At 40.8% G+C, this 22,276-nt stretch overlaps 1 protein-coding gene across 1 annotated transcript in view; it reads right to left on the bottom strand.

The window, feature by feature from the left end:
* fbxl17 (F-box and leucine-rich repeat protein 17) overlaps window positions 1-22,276 on the bottom strand; it is a 259,952-nt gene that overhangs the window by 155,632 nt on the left and 82,044 nt on the right. Inside the window, exons 7-8 of the mRNA XM_074671214.1 lie at window positions 19,316-19,423; window positions 5,028-5,158 (exon numbers count right to left, since the gene is read on the bottom strand). Coding sequence (XP_074527315.1) covers window positions 5,028-5,158; window positions 19,316-19,423 — 239 coding nt within the window. The remainder of the gene's footprint in view (window positions 1-5,027; window positions 5,159-19,315; window positions 19,424-22,276) is intronic.

Here is a 22,276-nt window from a genome sequence, read left to right as displayed (position 1 = left end):
GGCTCATACTCTAACTCTCACCGTCCCCTGTCATCTGTGCTAAAATCTGCCTTTAAATCTCACCTCTTCAAATCTGACTCTCCCTCCTTCACTCTCTCTTCAGCTTTTCTGCAGTTTACATTTATTTATACATTACTGCCACTGCTGCCTCAGAATTTTATGAAATGTCATGAAGTGGCACATGATTCTTGAGCTGTCTGCTCCACTGAACTCAGACGAGCAGTCGTCTGCTCAACTTCGGCTTTGAAGGTGAGCAGGCGCAATAGAAGCAGTTTTGAATTTGAATTTGGCAAAGTGTCACTCACTCGTGAGGACATAGCCACCAAATAAACATCAGTGCAGCTACACAGTTTCCCTTGCAGAGCGGCACAGGTCAAGGACTGGTATTATGATGCATGATGAAAAAAAAAGCACAGTCTGCTTCTTCCACAAAAACTGTACAGATAGATTTAAAAAGCATTTTTTTCTCTTCATTTTAGCATGCCAGACCAATAGGTGGTGATATTGTGTAATTTAGTCTTTCAAGTCATTCACTGATACAGAACACTGTGTGCATGTGTATGTGCCTCACCTGTCCATCACATCAGCTTTACCCCTGATTTTGTTAATTTGTGAATAACTCTTAACGGATGCTAAAAAATAACCCTGTGTACAGGAACGTGTACAGGAGTTGATAGATGAACTACATACCCATAAAGCGTTTAATTTTACTCTCTGAGACCAAATGTGAATTCTTTGACTTTGCTTCAAGTGGTCTTAAGAGGAACTGCAGTTTTTGTACTTCTGCACTGGCTTCAAGCATTGCATCAATGAGAAAACCTCTGTGAGATATTCCCGCAGACAAAGTCTTGACTTCTTTCTTTACACAAAACAAGAAGGATAGTTTCTTGAAATCAGATTTCAGATGTCACTAAAGCAATCTCAGAACCCAACAGCTATTTTCTTATGAACATTCAGTACTTTTCTTTGTTGCAACTTGAGATTCAAGAGCTGACTTGAGGAACAACTTTTTCATCAACATACATTATCTCACTGCAAAAAAACTGAAATCTTATCAAGTGTTTTTATCCTGTTTTAAGTAAAAATTATCTTATTACACTTGATATGAGCCACATTCAACTTATCAGTCCAGAAAAAATGTCTTGTTTCAAGTTGTTTTCAGACAAAATGGGGTCTGAATTGCTTGTAACAGTAAAAAATAAAATCTGCCAATGGAACAAGAAAAATTTGCTTGAACTAGAATAATGTTTTAACACACTTTCACTTGTTCCATTGGCAGATTTTTTAACTTGTTTCAAGCAATTCAGACCTCATTTTTATCTTTTAATAATTCGAAACAAAATACTTTTCTGGACTAGTAAGGTGGATGTGGCTCATATTAAGTCTAAAAAGAATTTTTCCACCGAAACCACTTGATAAGGTTCAAGTTTTTTGCAATGCTCTTCGATAAAATGCAACTAGAGTTACTGATTTGGCAGTGTGAGTGGATGGATGGATGTTGTTTTTCAGTCAAATGTCATTCTGTTTGGGTCACTGAAAAATGCAGAGGCACAGTAAAAGTGTCCTATAGTACGATGCCCTCCTTGCTCTGTTTGTTCACTTGTATGAAGGTTTAGCTGCTGACGTAATCAGTGAAACACATTTCAACCAAGCGGCAACCTCTGGTCTAAGAATATGAGACAATGTGGAAGTGCTAAAATCTGCTGTTTCTCGAGTGTCTTGAGGCTGGCTCTGGAAGTAGCGGAAGTCACATACACACCAAGTCAAAAAAAGCCATCTTCAAACCAGAAATAAAACTATTTACAGTCTGGCTCAAAAAACCTCTCCTGTCTAAGTCGCTACTTTTACTATCAGTACACACTGTACGGGGGGTGATTTTTTTTCTAACTCTGCAGTTCAGAGGATATTAAGATCGCGAGCTTGCCCAATCAGAGGCACAGCTCAGGGTCACGTGACAGACAAGCACCCTGTAGCTGTACGTGAAGCCCTTGCCACTACCAATATGGCCGTTATAGCCGATGTGCTTCATTTTCCAATTCAGGAAAAGACGGGTGACATCGCGGACACTATGTCCATGTTTTATACAGCCTATGATTTCAACTCATAGACTGATGCAGTGATATTTCAAGAGATGCATAAAGTTGTGTTACTGCCTGTACATCCCAGCATCAAACACCAGCATCCAGCACTGAGCTCCAGCTTTCTTTTATCAATAAAGCTGTTCAGACATATTGATGCATGACTCTTTAAATGGCCCTCTGTCTCGTCACTTGTACATGTTGAAACATTCATGAGGCAATCTGTTGCCACTGACATCATGTCTCAGTTAAAGCAGGGTTTGTGTGGTTGTTTGCATGGCCTCTGTAGTGAGACTAACCCCTGCTGTGAAGCTGTAGAAGAAACACATGTCATCATGGCACAGCCTGGAACAGGGTTGCTAAAGCAGACCAGCACAGGCCCAAAGAGAGACTGAAAGAAACCAGCTTCATATACCGGCATCTCCTGCAGGTTGTGGAGACCACCCAGACAGCTTCTCCCTCTTTGCCTCTTCATTCTGAGCTGTGTGCGACTGTAAAGTGTAACCATAAAAGCAGATTATGGCTAGAGGGTTTTATTGGCTCTGAGTCCTTGAGCAGCATGTTCACAGTACTCACAAATACACACACACACAGAGACGCAGATCTGCAGGTCCAGGGTGCAGGGCACTATCAGAGCAGAGGGCATGTCAGCTAAAACTGTCCAGCTCTGCCCATCACTTCCCTGCTGTCTCTGCTTCATTCATAAGCAACCACCTACAGTATGCTGCCACACACACACACACACACACACACACACACACACACACACACACACACACACACACACACACACACACACTCACACTCACACACACAACATCCAAGCTTTATCTACCACACATACTCCCACCAACACACTCACAGACACAAACACACACACACCATTTTAAATTCCAATATCCCCAGAGGAGTCAAACACACACACACACCTTCAGCCTCCTAACCAATGCAGTAAATATCATTATGAAATCAATGGTTTGTGTGTGTGTGTGTGTGTGTGTGTGTGTGTGTGTGTGTGTGTGTGTGTGTGTGTGTGTGTGTGTGTCAGAGATAAAGGGAAGAAGTTGATAACACAACGTGCTCCTGGGAGGATTTCACCAAACTCCATGTTTTTTGATTGAAAGGAGGCGGGCTGGTTATTACCATAACCTTCCCACCACATGTCTGCTGTTAACTCAATAATGCAAGAATGATTTCACACATGGTGCACACACACACACAGAACACACACACACACACACACACACACACACACACACACACACACACACACACACACACACACACACACACACACACACACACACACACACACACACACACATACACACACACACACACACACACACACACACACACACACACACACCCATTGTTGCTATGCACCACAGTAAATTCAATATTGTGTTCGCTCTCCTAAGCCGAAGTGGGAGTACGGTCGACAGAGGAGCCACAGCCTTTGCTGTAAATCAATAGATAAAATAGAAAGGTATGAATAAAACACAAGATAATAAATAAAAGAGGAGATGGTTTACTCTTGCTGTCATATACTGTGCAGGTTCTCACCCATTTGAGGGAGAAAAAGGTGGAAAGAAAAATATGACTTGGAGCAGGAAGAAAGATGACCATAGAGAATTAAAAAATAGGTCTTGGCGTGCTTTGTACTCATGTTTCTTCTTCTTCTATCTTCTCCTGAGTCATTTGTGTGCAAGCATTACAGATTTTAGTGCATAAGCTTTGTGTGATATGTTTCTAATTATGTAGAGTTGAATGATTATCAGCACATAGTTTGCCACTTTGAGCTTATAGCCAATCACAGCCATGCTGATATTTTTGTGAGATGTTTCCAACAAAAATAGTTTTGATCATTTTATTGAGTTTGTTCATACAAAATTCTGGAGTTCAGAGTGTGTCTGTGTCCAACTTGGTTGGGGGCTGTAACAATCCTGAACTGATGAATATCTTAAAGAGGGGGTGTTGTGTTTTTTTAGGCTTTATTTTGTCCCTCTTACAACCCTGTAGAAGCTTTTAATGATTTAGACAAAAAAACCTTCGTACTAAAGATTTAGAAAACCCTTATTTCAGCTTCTCTCATTTCAGATGCTGTCTCTTTAAGGCTCCCTGCTCCATAAGCCCCCTATTCTCTGATTGGCTCTGCAGGTCTGTTGGTGTAGACCTTGTTGTGTTTTCCCGTCCCTACAATGTGTCATGACCCAGTTAAGAGATCCTTATGAGATGACCTCATCATTTCAACAAGTATTGTGAAAACCTTTTTTAAGATGGTGTGCATTTTTTCCTCGCGTTTTGATCAGTTTACAGGCTGTTTCAAAGATTTCTTCAACAGAATATGAAGTTGTTAACAATTAGCACAGATTAGATATGAACATTCAGCATTGTTACTTTATATCCACATTTAAAATATGGGAAAGCAGAATACCTGCTCTTTCATTAAGTCAGAAAACATCAAAGCTGGATTGAGATTTATTATCTTTGGAGTGTTCCAAGGAATAAGTAAAGGTTTGACTATTTTCCAAGTGTCTCACTGAAACATAAGTCATGTATGCCCAAGGTATGGCAATAGTGAGTGCATTTCCCTCCACATCAAACATTTGTAAAGCTATTTCTTTTAAGACATGACTGTCCATTTTTTAGTAGAAATCAGTGAGGAATCTTGGTGCTCATCAACTATGGTGTGACATTTCTATGGATGTTTATTTAAGTACAGTAACATGAAATCGTTTTGTTGTCAAGTTTGACCCTTGCAAGATGATTAAATGTGACAGGAATCTTAATGATCCACATTAATGTGTCTTTCCAAAGATTTCTTACATTTTCCTTTATAACACAATGAACAGCATGATGCTGGTCTGTGGCTGTGGCCGTATCAGAAAGCCCACTGTGTATCACTGAGTGATACTGATCTAACTCAATGGAGAGATCTTAACTCACCTGTCGTTGATGCTCCAGTTGAGGCAGAGGTTGAGGGAGCTGAGGTTGCGACATTTCCTCACCACTTCCATCACTGTTTCATTGTTGAGCTCTGAGATGTGCCGCAGGTCCAGGACGTTCAGGTTTCGAAGCTGCAAGAAGGAACGCACACAAAAAAACTGCTAGATCAGATTTACTCATGAAAAAGGCACTTTAACCAGTGATTTATTTATTCATTATCTTTATTGTCAAAATGCAAAACTTCCATTGGTGATTGTGCAATTATGTTTGTACGTGCTAACAACACAACAGTCATGGCTCATGTGTTGTGGAGCAGGCTGCTGCACTGCCTGGCATAGTGTGGTCGACTAACTCTGATAGAGGTGTGACGTTGCTGACTGATAAAGCCTTTGACTCTGTGTACTGAAAAAAAGGGTGAGTATTTAGACAAGTAAAAGACAAGTACAAATAGTGTATTTTCAATGCATGGCACCAACTTGGATAAAAAAAAGGTTTTGTTCACATTTTGTTTTTAGATTTCTTTCCTAAAATCCAAACAGAAAAAGTGACTTACAGAGATGATACGATTGCGGTATCTGCTCTGTAATCCAAAAATACAATTTAGCTGTCCTGCTTATCTTTCTTGCAAAAATAACCTCAACGTTTTCTAAACTTCATAAAGGAACCTGCCGTTTCTTTTTCGCACTACGCATGGTTCAAAGCATGAAATTACAGGAAGAAAAATACTTGAACTCTTCACACCTGCAGACTGACATGCATGTTTTTTTCTGTCACTAAGAAATTTGGCGGAATCTGACTTGATACACGGTTAACTTGTTTACTTCCACATGTACTGGAAAAATTAACATGAATGCTGAATAAAAGCTAACAAGTCAGATAAATGTCACAAATTGCTCTCTGCGACTGTTTATAATTCTGTGCCTGCCTGCGCAGCGTGAGCATTCACTCTCCCTCTTTCTTTCATCTCACCGACTTTCAATAATCCCTTTTTCAGATCTGAATACTTTATAAGAGGTGGTTTAGTTTAATCCCCGAGTCAAAACCCCAACTTCCTGACACACTTCTGGAAACACACACCGACACACAGCTTTCTGAAAATTACCGAAAGGCTTTTCAACTCCCAGCACAGGTGTATTTCCTCTGATTCACCCTCCAAACTATTTAAAGCACAGGTGCACACACATAAACACGCTCACACACACCAGGGATGAAAGATAATAGGGGTGTGATATTCCGGCCAGTCGCCAGGGAGGCAGGGAGGTAAATGTCACGGACTGGGCTAAAGAGAAAACAAGCGTACTGTTGGTGTTAAGATCACTGAGTGCTATTGTCGGCTCCATAGGTATGACATATACAGAGCGGCATGAAACACACAGGAGAGTGGATAAGGACAGAGGCTGGCTGGGTGAAGTAAGCACGCATATAAACATTATTCGCATGTCCAAGAATCAAAACACACTCTGACTGCAGATAGAGTGTGTGATGCTGCACTAAACTGGAGGTAATGAAAGAGGCTTTAAAACCTTTAACTCATATCTAGCTGCTCTGCTTGTCCCTCCCTTCTCATGCAGTCTGTGGCTTTTTCTGCATCCATAATGGAGATAAAAGGTCTTCTCAGACATGAAATAAACATGGGATATATTTTCTTGCAGCACATATGCATCTTTATCATAATGATATGCATCGATTTTCAAGTGAAATAAACATAAAAGAGCGTGATTGTGCAGAGAAAGGTTAGAGTGCAGCAGTGCATCGCTGGGGACGGATAAACTGACGTGAAAAACAATGAGATTTAATGAACGAGGGGAAAACCCCTAACTGTGCAAATTACCATTCAACACACACACATAGGTTCTCCTACATGTGCAGGAACACACACATGTACACACACAAACTGTCATGTGCCCTTGTGGCCAGTGTTGGATCAAAGTGCTAAATTATTCATGCAGGATATGTCTGATGAGTGTCAAAGTGCACGTGTGTGTGTGTGTGTGTGTGTGTGTGTGTGTGTGTGTGTTTGCAGGAGAAGTGTTGGGAAAAAAAATCAAAGGCAGATGTAATCCGAGTGACCACTAGTATTCAAAGCAGCATGCACACACACATTTAAAGAAAATAACAACAGTAAGGCAAATTTCATCCCACTTTTACCCCAAAAAACTACATGTAGTGAATGCAAAGACACAATCACACATATGTGCATTCAGTATTTATAGTTGTAAGTCTGGGGTAAATGTTCAAAGCCCAGACATCAAGAGTAGTATTTGTTCAAAAAAAGCTTCAAAACTGCTTATGTCTGCTAAAAAGAATTTTTACTACAACCAATAGCAGCACTCCCATTGATACAGAGAGCCAATGAGAAACCAGGCCACGCAGTGTGAGTTTTGATTGGCTGAGAGTGTAGCTAGGTTGTAGAAAATTGTAGAATGTAGTAGAAGTCTGCATGAAAGAGAGGAGGCACGGCTGAGGCTGTCACTTTGTTAATCCAGGAAAAATAATAAATTCCACAGTTTAGCAGACATCTGCCAAAAAAAGAAAATACCCCCCCAAATCCCCTGAGATGAAAAGTGGCACAAACACAACCTCTCCGTAATTAGTGGCACCTCCAGTATGTGACAGGCCAGTGTTTGTTTTCTCAGAGCTGACGGATTATCATAATTTGACTCAGAGGTGAGAAGTTTCAATTCTTCCAGTCATACTTAATCACTCCCACTCGTGATATTGCGAGGTATTTTCTGCTCGTGTGTTTCTGGGATCCAAGAATAAGCCGGCGCAAAAAGAAAGAAAAATAAATGGTGCACATAAGAAAGGAGGGGGGAGAGGTCAGAAGAGACGGGGAGGGAGACAAAGCCAATGATTCGGCACAGAGAGACAGAAAGTGGGGAAAAAAGTGAAAAGAGAGAGGGGTGCAGCAGAGCTGAAGGATGGAGGATGGAGGATTTGGTGGGGGGCTCGACAGGTTTTCCTCCTCGTTGGCTGAGTCTGTAACCAGGCAGAGTTTGCGTTGTCTCCTGAATTGGCAGCTACCCACAGATAATTATTCATTCAGTTCATAAAAACAGTGAAACCTGCAGAATCCAGCTGCTCGGAGACCAGCATGGCATCCCCGCCTCGTGAACACACTTTCATGGCACAGAAATCAGGGTTCACACTGTGAATATGAATATTGCAGGAGTTTTCACACACATGTGCCGAGGTGCATATCTACGTACTTTAAAGTAACGTCCTCGGGTTCAGGTTTGACATTATGCTTATTCATACTTCAGCTCCACTTAAAGCAAGAGAGTCATACTTTTCTTACTGCTTTATTTTTCTATTTCTAGTTTTGATTATTTATTTTTAGACACAAATATGAAACACGTCAATGCAAAAAGGACAATTTCATAAAACATTTAAAACAACTAATATTACCATAAATAATTTTAAATAAGCAGCAAATCCTTCTTCTATCTTCATCGACCAGCTGCTTCATGTTCCTAATGAAGAGGCTCTGGTCAATCCCTCTCAAATTTTAAGCACACTGTCTGGCAAATTGGTTACTTGAAATGGTTACTTTTACAGAAGTTACTGATCTGATTGCTTCTCCATTCGATTTTAACACATGCTGGTGAAGCTTAATTTAAAAAAAAAAGAAAGAAAAAAAAAAGAAGAAAAAAGCTACTTCAATGAATTTTTTGTGTTGCTTAATTTGTTCAAATTTTTTATTGTTGAAATGAAATTTCTACCATTTAGGACTTCTCAAACATCCACACATACATTATGCTCAATCATGCATAGCTGCGTTTTTTAATTACACTTTCTTTTTTTTCATCTAAATGTTAAATTCTGCTGAAAAAAAATCCACAGAGCAGAAAATGACTGATTAAAATTAATGTGCACAATTTTACAAAATTGAGTATGAGCTTCATTTTGCAGAACAAGTTCAAATTTTCTGATAATATAATTTATAAGAAACATATTTCATAACACTTTGCTCTAGCTTGTTTTTTTTTTATGTGCGATTTAAATAAAATTTATTTGACTTGACTTCTGATTAGATATCCTACCAATAAAATTATTACTAGAGCTGGAATCATAGAGTAAAAACGGATTTAATGAGATGGAAACGTCCATTTTTCTTTTCTACTGAGGTTTTTAATTCAGTCCACATGGTCAGAAATCTAAGAGCCAAGCCTATTGGCTCTGGTCTAAAAATTAAAAAAAAAAAAATCTCTAAAACTGTATTCAAAAAAATAAAATAAAAAAAGTTAAAGACCAAAAACAAACACACAGTATTAAATAATAAAAAACAACAATAAGCTTTTTTTAAAGGTTTATTTGTCAGTCTAGCACAGCCTGAAGTTCAGTAACTGGAAGCTTTGATTGATCTGAGACACAGAGGGTGTGTGTGCGTACCTGTGCAAGCTGCACCAAATACAAAGCTCTAACTACCTGCGCCATTACTTCATCTATTTACACAATGTCAAGCGCCATGATGCCAAGCAGGAAGTGAAGGTCTACTGGACCCCATGCAGAGGACATGATGTCATCGGTCTGAATGCTGGCACAAAAAGCAGCATGAGCTCAAAGCTGTTACTGTCCATCAAACTCAGAGTCCCAGCTGACAAGCCGCTCGATGACATTTAAAAAGCATGTACAGAGAGAGCTTTGTTTTAGTCACATACAGCCAACATGTTGGGTTTGGAAAATATGAGCTGCTATTTCACGACTGAAGTTGATTTACAACCATTCTGAGATTTAGTATGTGAGGAATGAAAAAATGGTCCTGGTTTGGGAAATGCACGTACAGGTAGATCACCTAGAAAAACATGCATCTACTGTCTACAAAAGCAAAGGAAGGAGGTTTTTGATGTGGGTAGAGTGGAAAAGTGCAAAAAAATGAGAGAATACAAGGCACAAAGCAGGTAAAAGTTTACTTTAAAGTAATATCCAAAGTCCTGAGGAAGGAGTCAAAGTCACAGGGTGTTATTGAGGTGGCGTTGTGCGCCCTGACACATTTGCTCGGCTGTCCGCATGTGTTGGAGATGGTGTGAGACAGGGTGAGGCGAGGGTAGAAAGGTGGGACGAATGGCAGCCGTGTCACTAGGTGAATACAAGAGCGCACTCATGCATACACACTCTGCTTTTTTTTTTTTTTTTTACCATATCGAAGCATCCCAGACAGTTCAGTTAGACAGGAGAAAGCTGTGTCGAGACAATCCCTCTGCGGCTCGCCTAAATCACACGCAAAGCACCGCACTCTAGACTAACACACACACATTTATACACACAGGCCTGAGCAGACTGAGCGATATGAATATTTGAAAAAGGGAACTGAGGCAAATACTGGAAAGGCCATGGGTCTGGTATCACAAATACATTGTCTGAATCTGTCATGGACCAGTGAGCTGATCCCTGTGTGTGTGTGTGTGTGTGTGTGTGTGTGTGTGTGTGTGTGTGTGTGTGTGTGTGTGTGTGTGTGTGTGTGTGTGTGTGTGTGCGTGTGTGGTTAACTTCTCTATTTATCAGACTCATGCCCATCTTCTGTCTATCAGTTATGTCCCCTGTCCTACCCCCTCTTTTCTCTCCGTCTCTTCCTCTCCGTCACTTGCTAATCCTGCATGTGTTGGTGTTGATAACAAACTCAGTGGCAAGGAAACGCTCGAGGAGATAGAGAGCGCCGGATTCTCTTGGCCGCGCTAAGCCAAATGACCACGTATAGGCATGCACACACTCGTACACGAAGCCAACACACAGTGCTGGATGAGAGTCACGGCACGGTGATACTAGCAAGGCCAAAAGTGAGACATTGAGACATGCCCCCCCCTTCACAGGTCAAAAACCTCTCTATCTGTGTCTGTCTCTGGGTTAAAAGTCTCACAGCCAAATGAATTATTCTTCAATTACTCCTGCAGGAGACACACATCATCCTCAGGCTTGTCTCTGCTTATTATATTTATAAATCCCCCAATCTCCTCCATACAGCAGTGAGGAAAATTATTATTACAATTTAGCCTCATTCAGCGACCCCCACAACCCCATTACCTTTCTTCCCCCAAATCCTCTCCACTTGGTTGTTTTTTTTCCCCCTTTATCCTCTCTACCACCCCCCAGAGACGCAGCACACATGTACAAGTACACAGTCGCACACACATTTGTACACAGGGAATGGCGCATAGACACAAAAGGTACACACACACGCACACTTGCTTCTCTAGTTTGTGTCGGGGGTTATCAGTTTGACACAGGGCACTGTGATTATGTATTTTCTGTGCTTCAGTCAGAGGGAGGAGATAAGGGGGCCGGCAGACTACAGCAAAGCCAGACACCTCTCATCCTGCATGGAGGGGAGGGTGAGTGCTGGAGTGGAGGGTGTGGCGGTGGCAGTGGGGTGAAGACCTGAATCTTAACCTTTTGTGTTACGGTTCTTTGTAACGTCTCTTTGGACCTGGACCTGGGACAACAGGAAGAAATTTGACAGTAAAACTTAAAAAAAAAAAACATTTTTTTTTACAGTTCTTGTTCTCATTTTTACCAAATTCTTCAAAAACTGATTAAGTCAAGAGTAAATGACCAATCCGTTTTAGGATTTTTAAATATGTGTCACAACAATTTGACTAAAAATGTGCTAATTTATATATTATCCTTTTCCCCATCAAATATAAGCTCTGTTATGCACTTGTGCGCAATAATGTGCAACTGAGGTGCATCAAAACATATATACTGTAGAAAAAGCTGAATATTTTCCTCTATTTATTCAAGACAGTGAAAATTCATATTCCAAGCATTTATCTGCTTTATTTTGACAATTATGGCCTAGAGCTTCAAATAAGCAAAATAAAAACGTCTCAAATTATTATAATATGCCATTTCAAGTTTGAGCTCACCACAAACTGTATAAATACTGTGTTTCTCTTGGTCTACTGCAGCACACTCAACCACATTCCTGGAGGAGACTGCTGACTTGGTAATTGTCCAGAATGTGATCATCAACACCCTCCACAAGACAAGTGAGCCACAAAGGTCACTGCTGAGAAGCCCGGCTGTTTGCAGAGTGCTGTAGAAAAGCATACTAGTGGAAAGTTGACCAAATGAAAATGAGTGGTGGCAATGAGACGACTGTCAAGAAAAGACAACTCAAGAACTTGGAGGAGCTTCAGAAAAAGAGTGGACTGGTGCTTGTGTCAGTGAGTCAAGTGCCACCAACCACAGGCTTCTGCAGAAAAGGAGCTACAACTGTAGCATCCCTGATGGCATGCACTTCCCAAACCAGGAGCAACATTAGAAGTGTCTTATACAGGCTTTAAGACAAAAAATAACTGTAATAATTGTCTTTAAACTGTGTACACCATAGACTGTATATAGAGTGGACAGCGCGGCTCTGCCATTTTTCACTGTACGGTTTTGAAGCCAAAATACCCCCGTCACAGGCGTAGCCATTGGTCGCAGTTGTGCAGCCAGAGTCTGCACAGTAGAGACCATGAGGGATTCTTGGAGAATCTGAGTGGAGCCAGGTGACAAAAATGATAAATTTTTTTAGTCTTTTCACTTCTTGACTCTACCTCCCAACATATTTCACAGTCCCGAAAAAAATACACAAGAACTGCAGCTGTCAATCATCCTTAAACGTGACGTAAAACCTTGTTTTTAACCTCATATAACAACTCAAAACGAACTCTCCAGCTAAATGGTATCTTCAAATCACCACAGCAATCGGACATGAGAAACATTTCTAAGAGGTGTTTACATTTTTCAAAGTTTGACCACAGCCCATCTGGAATGATTGGAGAGTCTGATTTTTTTACCTATACTGCAGCCAGTCACCAGGGGGAGCAGTTTTCGTGGCGACCTCAATTCGAGCTGAGCAAAATGAATTCTACTATTTTTACAGTCCATGGTGCACACATACAGTGGCCGGTAGGTGACAATTTGCAAAAAGCTACAACACAAATGTTAGCGCCACAACACCCACAGCAGAAGTTCAGATGTCAGTCATTCCAACGGACACAGAAAAGTTGCAAAATTAGGTAAACCATTGTTTTATTGTTTAACTTCAGCTATGACAATAATGATTACATTTTTTGCATGACTGATTCACAAAGCTAAATACAAGATGACACATTACAGATATAGAAATATAGGTATCACAAAAGATATCACAAGGTGAGACCCGCAAGATGCTATATTTATCATAGCAGAAGTTAAAAAAGAAAACAATAACTTCACAAATTTCACAACTTTTCTGTGTCCATTTTCTGTTGTGGCAGGGGTTTTTGTTTGTTTTGTTAATTTTAATTCAACCTTTATTTTCACCAAAGAGAAATCTAGATCTGCAAGGGTGACCTGGCCAAGAGGTCAGTTTGCAGTTGTGTTGTGGCTTTTGCAATGTGTCTGACCACCGTAGCTAATACATCCTTTCACTCTGTCTGTTTCTTTCTGTTGCACGATGTTCATATAGAGCATTTGGTGATTTATGCCTTTGAAAATCAATTTATACATGAATCTATTTACTTCCTCACATGCTGCTCCACTAAACCACCAGGATGGATAGAACACATGATTCTGGTTGTGGCATTAAATAGCTTCCCTGTCGTAAAGCAGACTCTTTTATTTGCTCATAAACACAAAGAAAGAATGAGGTATTACTCGCGGTCCAATTCTGTCATATTTAGAGAGCATTTATCAAAAGGTCCTAACTTTTTCTCCTACTTTTTTCCAGAGAAGAACAACAAAGCCACCGGAGCGGCATGGTTGACTTAATCTACAAGGCCTGAAATTAAGACCAGAAACATCCCAGTCCTGCACATCAGAGAGACAACACTCCGCTATTACAGTCTCCAAATATACCTCTTTTCATCTCTGACACATTCTTCAACAGTCTCTCCATTTGTTATGTCTTTGGCCTGCTCTCCCTGTCTCCCGAGGGTGGGAATTCACACACAAAAAAGGCTTTTTGAGGCCCAAAGTGTCTTAGGGGCAGTGATAGGTCTGATGTATGAGGAGGGGCATTGTGGGCAGGCTTGACAAGGGAAAAGGGGAAGCCATCAGTGGGACATCTAAGGCTGGGGGAATGAAGACTCTCTGGCACCCAGAGCTGCTCTCAAACACGGGCTCTGTGATAGAGCCGACCTTGGACTTAATCACTACCAGAAGAAAAGAAAAGGCTTGACAAGAAGATGGAGAGACGTTGGGAGAGTGAGAGAGAGGAAGGAAAGACTGAGAGCAGTATGATTTTGGCAGAAAGTAAAAAAAGCTGTAACGAGGAAGTGGCTAAATTCAGATACGCCCACCATTGAAGAAGTGGAATAATATATGACGTATATGTTATGGAAAGGTTTTTATTCCCCCTTAAATCTGAAAAAGAAAGATGAATTTCAGAACTTGGAGTCAGTGGATTTAATACATTAGCATGGCTAGACACTGGATCACAAGTCTGTGGGTAAACAATGACCCTGTTTTCACCAAGCAGTTCAGTTTGGTTCGTCTCGGTACGGCACACATTTTGCGGTGTTTTCATTGACTAATCCTAGGACAAATCCCCAAATTCCCAACCCGTACTGTCCCACTTTTGCTACCCTTCTGTGTGGGTGCCAAACCTAGAAGGTGGAGCTACAACACTGCAGTCCGTTGATAGGTCCCAAGAATCGTCACTCACCTTGTGACAACGGCTGCTGTGTTTCTCCTCGCACACAGCCTTCTCTGAAACAAAGCTTGATTGTGCTTTGTAACTAAGAGCCACATGGAAATCACAAAGAAGACAAATTGCTGGGTGTCTTCTATTGTTGCTCTTTGTTTACTATGTTGTGTTTTCTTCTTTGGTGGATTTATTATCAGAGTACACTGTGTTACGCTGCTATGGCGTCACTCTATTACATATACAGCCGCTTGCACATCGCCTACCAAGAGGGGGCACAGTTGTACCAAACTGTACTGGTCTAAACCGGACTGCGTGGTGGAAACAGAGCTGATGTCATGGGGTATGCTGAATGTGGCTTTAATGGAGGCAGCAGGAAGCAAGGACAAAATAGAATGTGATCTTAAGAGACTTTTTTTAAGAGATTTTTTTGTTTGTTTTTTGGTTCATGTAAACTGCGTTTGCTCACTTGAGAGATGAGAAAAAAAATCTGATCCAATCAAAAGCTCCCCCTGATTTCATTGAAGAAACCTCCTGACACAGCTATGGATCATAATTTATGAAAACGAGACAGAAATGTTTCAACGGTAACACTTTGACTGCGTTTAGCCTGATTGATAGTCACATCAAATCTCTCTTTGTTTCTGTCATTTCAATCCTTATTACTGTGATTCATCTCATTTTTACTCCCTCTCTCTGTCCCTCTATAATCGCTGACAGTAATTATCTCGTTTAGCAGTTGATTCCTCCTCTCTTTCATTCCCACTTGGGCCCATCTAGTGTCGATTGAAAATCATATTCTGGCGTTTAGAATCGTTGCATTTCTGATGACTCCGTGGACCCGCATGCCATTCCAGGACTGCAGCGTTCTCTTGTTCGATTATTACACACTCCCTCCTACTTCTTTTCTTCTCCCTCTCTCTGATGATCATCTAAACCTCCTCACTTGCTATCCAGACATCACCAGAAAAAAAAATCCATTACTTTTATTAACTTCTCTCATTTCAGATTGATATATTTTTTATACCGCCTTCTCACAAATTAGGGTATGAGGAAATCAATTGGAATGGTATTTTCTTAATCAAGTGAGCTGGAGGTTGAAATGGGCCACCCATGGTGCAGGGTTCGATGCAGATGGTCTGCAGAGTTACTGTAAAGCTGCAGCATTTATGCTCCGTTTTAATGGTTTCTCAGTATTTCAGTCCTCCGGGAGTCATGCGGTTCCTCTGTGATCTGCAGCACAACTCAATATTTATTGCCAAGCACTGTTTGATAAATCATCATCTTGTTAGAGACTTGTGCACAATATCAAAATTTCATCTGGCTAAGAGTAGAGCCTGCTGACATTGAAATGAGCTCCCCTACTTTCCTTACATGTTGAAATTTAAAAATTGCATACAGAACCAAAAATCCCTCGAGTAACTGTGAGGATTTCAAGAGCAAACACACATCTCATGTGGTCGTCGTTGTCCCCCTGCCAGGAATGCATTTTTATTTATGGGGTAGCTTTAAGAGTGAAGCTCAAAGTCTAGCTGTTAGCTCCTGACATCAATAATAGTTTTATTGATGAGGCTTGTCACATCCCAAGGCTTTGTAATGGATACAAAGCATCATGTGAAGGGGGCTTTGTGGGTGTCCAAGAGCTCTCCTTCCCTGAGCAGCTAATTTGAGAACTTTATACACTCTCTTTGTACACTTTGGTGATATTTATCACACTCCTAATGCATTTGCAGTTGTTTTGCCCTTTAGTCAACGCTGTGACAGGGCACAGAGGTAGAAATGTAGAAGATTTAGTGTGGGTGTTTGGCAAATAAGTCACTTTGGAGCATCCCCAGACAGTAGACTTATGTGGTTTTACTTGTTCAGCCATTCTTTTTTGTCAAAGATGACTTAACTTTAAAAACATGCTCTTTTAAGTACAACACAGTCCTCTTATACAACATCCCCTCTAATTATGACCTTGTAGGTGTTGTGTCAAGTTTAACAAGATAAAAAAAAGAGTTTAGTAAGCTAGAAAACACTGAAAATTTGCCTTTGGTTGAGAAGAACCTGGAGCTCTAAAGAAGCATAAATATTATCAGATTTATGAACTTGCTCATCTAAACTCCTAAAACTTCACCTTGGCTAATACTGTAATAAATAATAATGAGGTGTGCTAGACTGTGTACGGCTGGATGTGTGTGCGTCCACCTCCAGGTATGCTAATGCTGTTATGACTGGCTGCCTTCATTACTGTCTGTCTACAACACATCGGCCAAGGTCAGTGGAGGCTGGAGAGATGATAGGAGGCCAAAACCATGAGCGCAAATTAATCTGCTGTTTAATCTAATAATGCAGCGCTGCATCGGGTGTCTCAGTCCTATTAACACAACTGTAATTGCATCTGAGGAGGAATGGACGCACGGTACCCACAAGGGGACGTTCACACTTGCGTTACACACCCAAGTACATCAAACACAAATCGAACCGTATTACCCAAGCACACATGGGTGCCGACATACCAAACACACTCACACAGGAGAGCACACACACACATTCTCGATGGATGTGGTGATGGAAAGAGGAAATAAATGAGAGAAGAAAAATAAAGGTGCAGCATTTTCTGGTGAATTCAATCCAAGCAATCATCGTGTGAGTGCATGTGTGTCCATGTTTATATGGCATAGCACATCTTAAACCAGTGAGCCCTGCTCATTAGCATGGTAATATCCAAACAGCAGGGTGTAGTCAGAACAGCAGCGTATTATTAGGATTCATCTCATTAGGCTTTCATGAGATTTAAAAGTTAACAGGAAATAAGTTCAAAAACTAAGTCTTAGATAAAACACACAGCGAGGTTCTGGTTTAACTCTACAAAAGTTAATTTCCCCCCCTGGAGACATTTCATGGCCCACAGCAACAAAGACAGCTCGCCTACAGTAAAAGGATTAGAGCAGGAAACTTTGACACGCTGGAACTTCTGTTGATATTTACTGATACAAGTAATAACTTCTAAGAGAGTGTAGCTGCTGTGCTACAGCTGTATCTTTATTTGTACTTCAAAGCTACAGCGAGTAACTTTGATTTTTCAGTTGTGGCAAAACGTGTAAAAAGGCCACTGTTTGTCAAACCTACTGTTCACTGGATCCCTAAAAACTGTAACAAAGGCCTTTCTAGTCTGCAGTCTGTAAACTGTCTGACCTGACACCAAACTGTTAGCAGACTTGGAAGTTTCAATGGTACTATGTAGTAAGAATGTAATGATATACTAAATTCAAAGTATGATACAATACGTTATGACACAATTTGAAAAATATGATACGCACAACGCAATACAACAAGTCCACTGCTTTGAGTTACGTTAAACTATGATGTGCAGATCCAAAACGACATAATACAATCTGTACAACATTTTATGACATAATACGTTACTTTACATTTTGATACAATAAAATACAATCAGTTTGCTATGTTATGTTTAAATACATTACATCATACTGCTGTATGTTAAGGTATATTACAATACAGTATGTTACACTACATTATGTTGCATTACAGTATGTTGTGGTATTTTGGATTAGGTTGTTTAATGTTACATTATAACACCGTTTCCACCAACAGTATGGTTTGTGTGGGTACAGCGCGCATTTTGTGGCAATTCCATGGACTGATCCTGGGACAGATCCCCAAATGACCGAGACAAGCCGCCTCACTTTTTTGGGACCCTTCCATAGGGGTGCCAGACTTAACTGCTCCGATTCCCAGAAGGTGGAGCTACAATACCGCAGTCCGTTTCTCGTTAGAAAGACTTGTCACTCACTGTGTGACAGCTGCTGCTGTATATCTTCCCGAAATAAACCTTGACTGTTCTTTGTAACAAAGAGCCACATACCGATCACAAAGAAGATGAACTGCTGAATGTCTTCCATCGTTGCTCTTTGTTTACTGTGTCACATTTTTCTTCTTTGTTGGATTTATTAGCAAGGTGCACTGTTCTGTATTGCTATGGCGTCACACCATTATATAACTGACACTGCAATCGTCATCTGGCTTTCACACTGCCTACCACAAGCGAGCATCAAAACTGTACTGATCCAAACCGGACTGCTTGGTGGAAAAAGGACTTAAGATACAAGTTTTCTACGATTTCTATTGGCTTCAGGAACCCAGTTTAAAGTAGCGAGAGAGGAGGTGTCCAGTAGTTTATTTTTTGTTTTTTAGGAAGTATTCTTGTGTTGACCAATGAAAGAAAAACACTAAAATACTAAAATACGAATATTCTTTGGCAGGCTACCCAAGTACTGTCTGAGTGAGAAACACTGAATGCATCCTCAACTATGTAATCCTCATTTGCTGCTGCCTGGTCTTTACATCTATCCAGCTACCAATGTGAGAAACCTAATGACATCAAACAAGAGAAGTCATATGCAGATAGCGCCCACTGCTGTCCAAAAAGGGTACTAACATTCATTATTCATCCTTTTGATTTAGATTATACCCTGCATGAAACTTATTTCATCTACCCTCTAGCTTATCATGGAGTCATGTTAACATGTTATTTTACATCAAATTGATTCCAAAGTTACATCCCCTCTGCACAGAAATACTCCAATAGAAACACATATTGTTACAGTACCCTCAAGTCAGCCTCCAGGGAATAAAATGACAACAAAGGTCAAATGAATTGTTTGGCACTTACTGCGGTAAGATGGATGACTCCCTGAGAGGTCACTGGGCATCCCATGAAGCCAACGAACTGGAGCTCGGGGCAGTTCTCTGCAACAGCTTGCACTGACTGATCTGTGACCTGAAGACATGGAGGAAAAGGAAAAGAAGAAAGAAGAACTTGAATAGTCATAAAAATATTATTATTTCATTATTCAACAGTCTTTTCTTAACGCTACATTTGACATGTCTTATTTAATCACATATGCAGGATCGAAGGAATGCAGGCACTATAAAAAGACAATACAAGGATATATTTTCTTTGGACTGTTTACGATGAAAAAGGCTTACTGTGCCAATATTGTTAGTAAATACTTCTTTCAAGATTAATTTTCAAAGCTAGTGTGTGCAGACAGGTGCTGTCAGATTTAAGCCTAAATGCTCACTCCATCTGTGCAGCTCGTCTGTAGTGTTTTTTGTTTGGTGATCAGCAGAGAGAAAGAGAAAAAAAGGAGGATCACATAAGGAGAGGAACAAGAGGATGATAACAGACAAGCTAAACAACCAAAGGACCATGTCTGCCAAGCAGCGCAGACTTCAACTTATGATGGATGGGCCGCTCCCCATCATTCACCCAGCCGTCTGCTAACAGCTCATAATGGATCAGAGATCAATGTGGAAGCAGAACATTTCCACCCGCTTCCACTGTAGTCATCGATACAGGTATTGATAGCTACTTCATCTCCCTCGTCACACTCAACACCGCAACAATATGTGGGAGATTGTTTGTCCTCTCTGTAGGCTTCCTCAGTGCTTCTGAAAACTCACCATCAATCACAGAGACTGAAAAAAAAGATGAGAGGAAGAGAGAAAGGCAGGAGAGAGGATTGACTCTGCGCTGTGATTAACTCTGAAGACAAAGAGACACAAACATCAAAGAACTCAGAAGAACAAAAAAACTACACTTCTCAAGCTTCCCTTTCAAAATCTTTAACACCAAATTCCAAAAAGAGGAAGTCAGGAAAATCCAATTTGCATACATGGCAAGAGCACCAACATGAGATGGAGCTTTAAATCTGAAACTGGTTCTTATCCACTTGAACAATTTGAGGAAAGGGCTGTCAAGGTGACTGAAATCTGAGGCTGACTTGTTTTAAAAGCTATATCAAAAGTCTACAGTGATATTTAAAAGAATAGAGTTTAGAGGGCAATAAAAATGACACTGGGCTCCTCTACTACAGAGCCATGCAGTTGTGGTCCCAGTTGAATGTGACGTAGCATTGTCTTGCTGAAATATGTCATATCTTTCCTCATAAAGACATCTGCGTGGTTGCACGTTGCTCTAAAACCCTTACATATCATTAAGCATTGAAGGTGCCTTCCCAGATGTGTAAGCTACTCATGCCATGAGCACTTATAACACATTACATCACAGACAGTGGCTTTTAAACTGTGCACTGATGACAAGCTTAGTGTTCCTTTGAGGTCAGGATGCAGCGTCCATGTTTTCCAAAAAGAATGTTAAACCACAGGACAGTTTTCCATTTCACCCAGAGCACCAATGGGCCCAGACTGGAGAAAGAAGATGTCATCACTGAACCATGTCTAAAAAATGATTTGCACAGAGATTTCTCCAGATTCAGTTCATCTTTGAAGATTTCATGCACTACATAGGAAAATCCCCCAATTTCCTGCAATTCCCATTCCCGTCCTCCCTTTGTTTTTTTTTCCCCAAGTGTTTTACTTCTCACTGATTGCAATATGATATCACCACCAATGGTGTTTGCAGGACTTTTAACAGCTGTTTTCTTTGTGCTATTGAATAACAAGACATTTCCATAATAAAAGAAAAACAGTACAAATAACATGAGACAGTCGACGTGCCAGTTACTAGTAAAAGAGGTGCAGCTGTAAGATTCAGAAAAAAAAACAGAGACTTTACCCGTACCAAAGTGTTGTGGGAGGAAGTTCTTTAAAAATATAAACAAAAAATGAGCTAAAGAGCAAACTTTCCAGGGAAAAACTAGAATACATAGGTGGATCACTAATGAGCGACAACTCTTCATTAGCCGATACCAATAAATAATATTTTTTGCTTGAAATGCTCATCCCTACTCACAACACAGTGTCTGTTTATTCATCCCTTCAAAAAAAAACAAAAAACAAACACTCATCCAGTGCCCAAGTCGCAGCAGCTCACTGTTCTTGCTTTCTTTTGCTCGGACGAGTTTCTCTTTCACTGCAATCAATAACTGGATGCACCTTAAAATTCTACACCCTAGGTTTGGACCCACCGCACTACCCATCAACACTTGCAGCAGTCAGAAAAGATTAACTGAAGGTGAGTCAGAGCTCCCACTTGGAGACACTGATGCATATGGAACTTGATCTGCAGGGCCAGGTGGAGATGAGAGGAGATTGTGGGGTGGGGGGTTGTCTTTTTGAGTATAAAACTTTGGTAGGAAAAAAAAAACCTCCAGAAGGACCAGTCTGCGCTGAGCAGCTGGCAGGTGAAGCGAGCTGGCCGATGCTCCCTCTACACGGCCTCTGCCAAAAAACCATCAAGGCAAACATTTTCAGGTTGACTACCGGCAGAATCAAAAACGCTACACACCGCCGCGATCCTTAAATCAGAACCTTCTGTGGGAAGAGCAAACGAATCACAGCAGAGGCCACCTCCAGACTGCTAGAGTGTGCCGGTGATGCTCTGAATTGTGCAAGTGTGTACTATTGTGTGTAGAAGCAGAAGAGACAAAAAGAAAGAGGGCAAGTTACACGTCTTACAACGGCTCTCAGCAGGTGAGAGGGGAGAAAAAGGTAGAGAGAAAGAAAGTAAAAATCCCAGCAGAGCAGAACAGGCCAGGAGGGCATGTACCGTATCAGATTAAGCCTGTGTATGTGTGTGACAGAGAGAAGGAGGGTGTCTGTGTGTGTGAGTAGGACCATATGGGTTTGTAGCTCAGATGTGCCTCCAACCCACAAACACACAAGACTC

The sequence above is a fragment of the Halichoeres trimaculatus genome, unplaced genomic scaffold (genome assembly GCF_033239565.1).
Source record: "Halichoeres trimaculatus isolate MK-OKI-2021-1 unplaced genomic scaffold, fHalTri1.1 fHalTri1_scaffold_5, whole genome shotgun sequence".
In the NCBI taxonomy this organism is placed as follows: domain Eukaryota; kingdom Metazoa; phylum Chordata; class Actinopteri; order Labriformes; family Labridae; genus Halichoeres; species Halichoeres trimaculatus.
The sequence above is the reverse complement of the archived record's forward strand: the minus strand, read 5'-3'. Positions and strand labels throughout refer to the sequence as shown.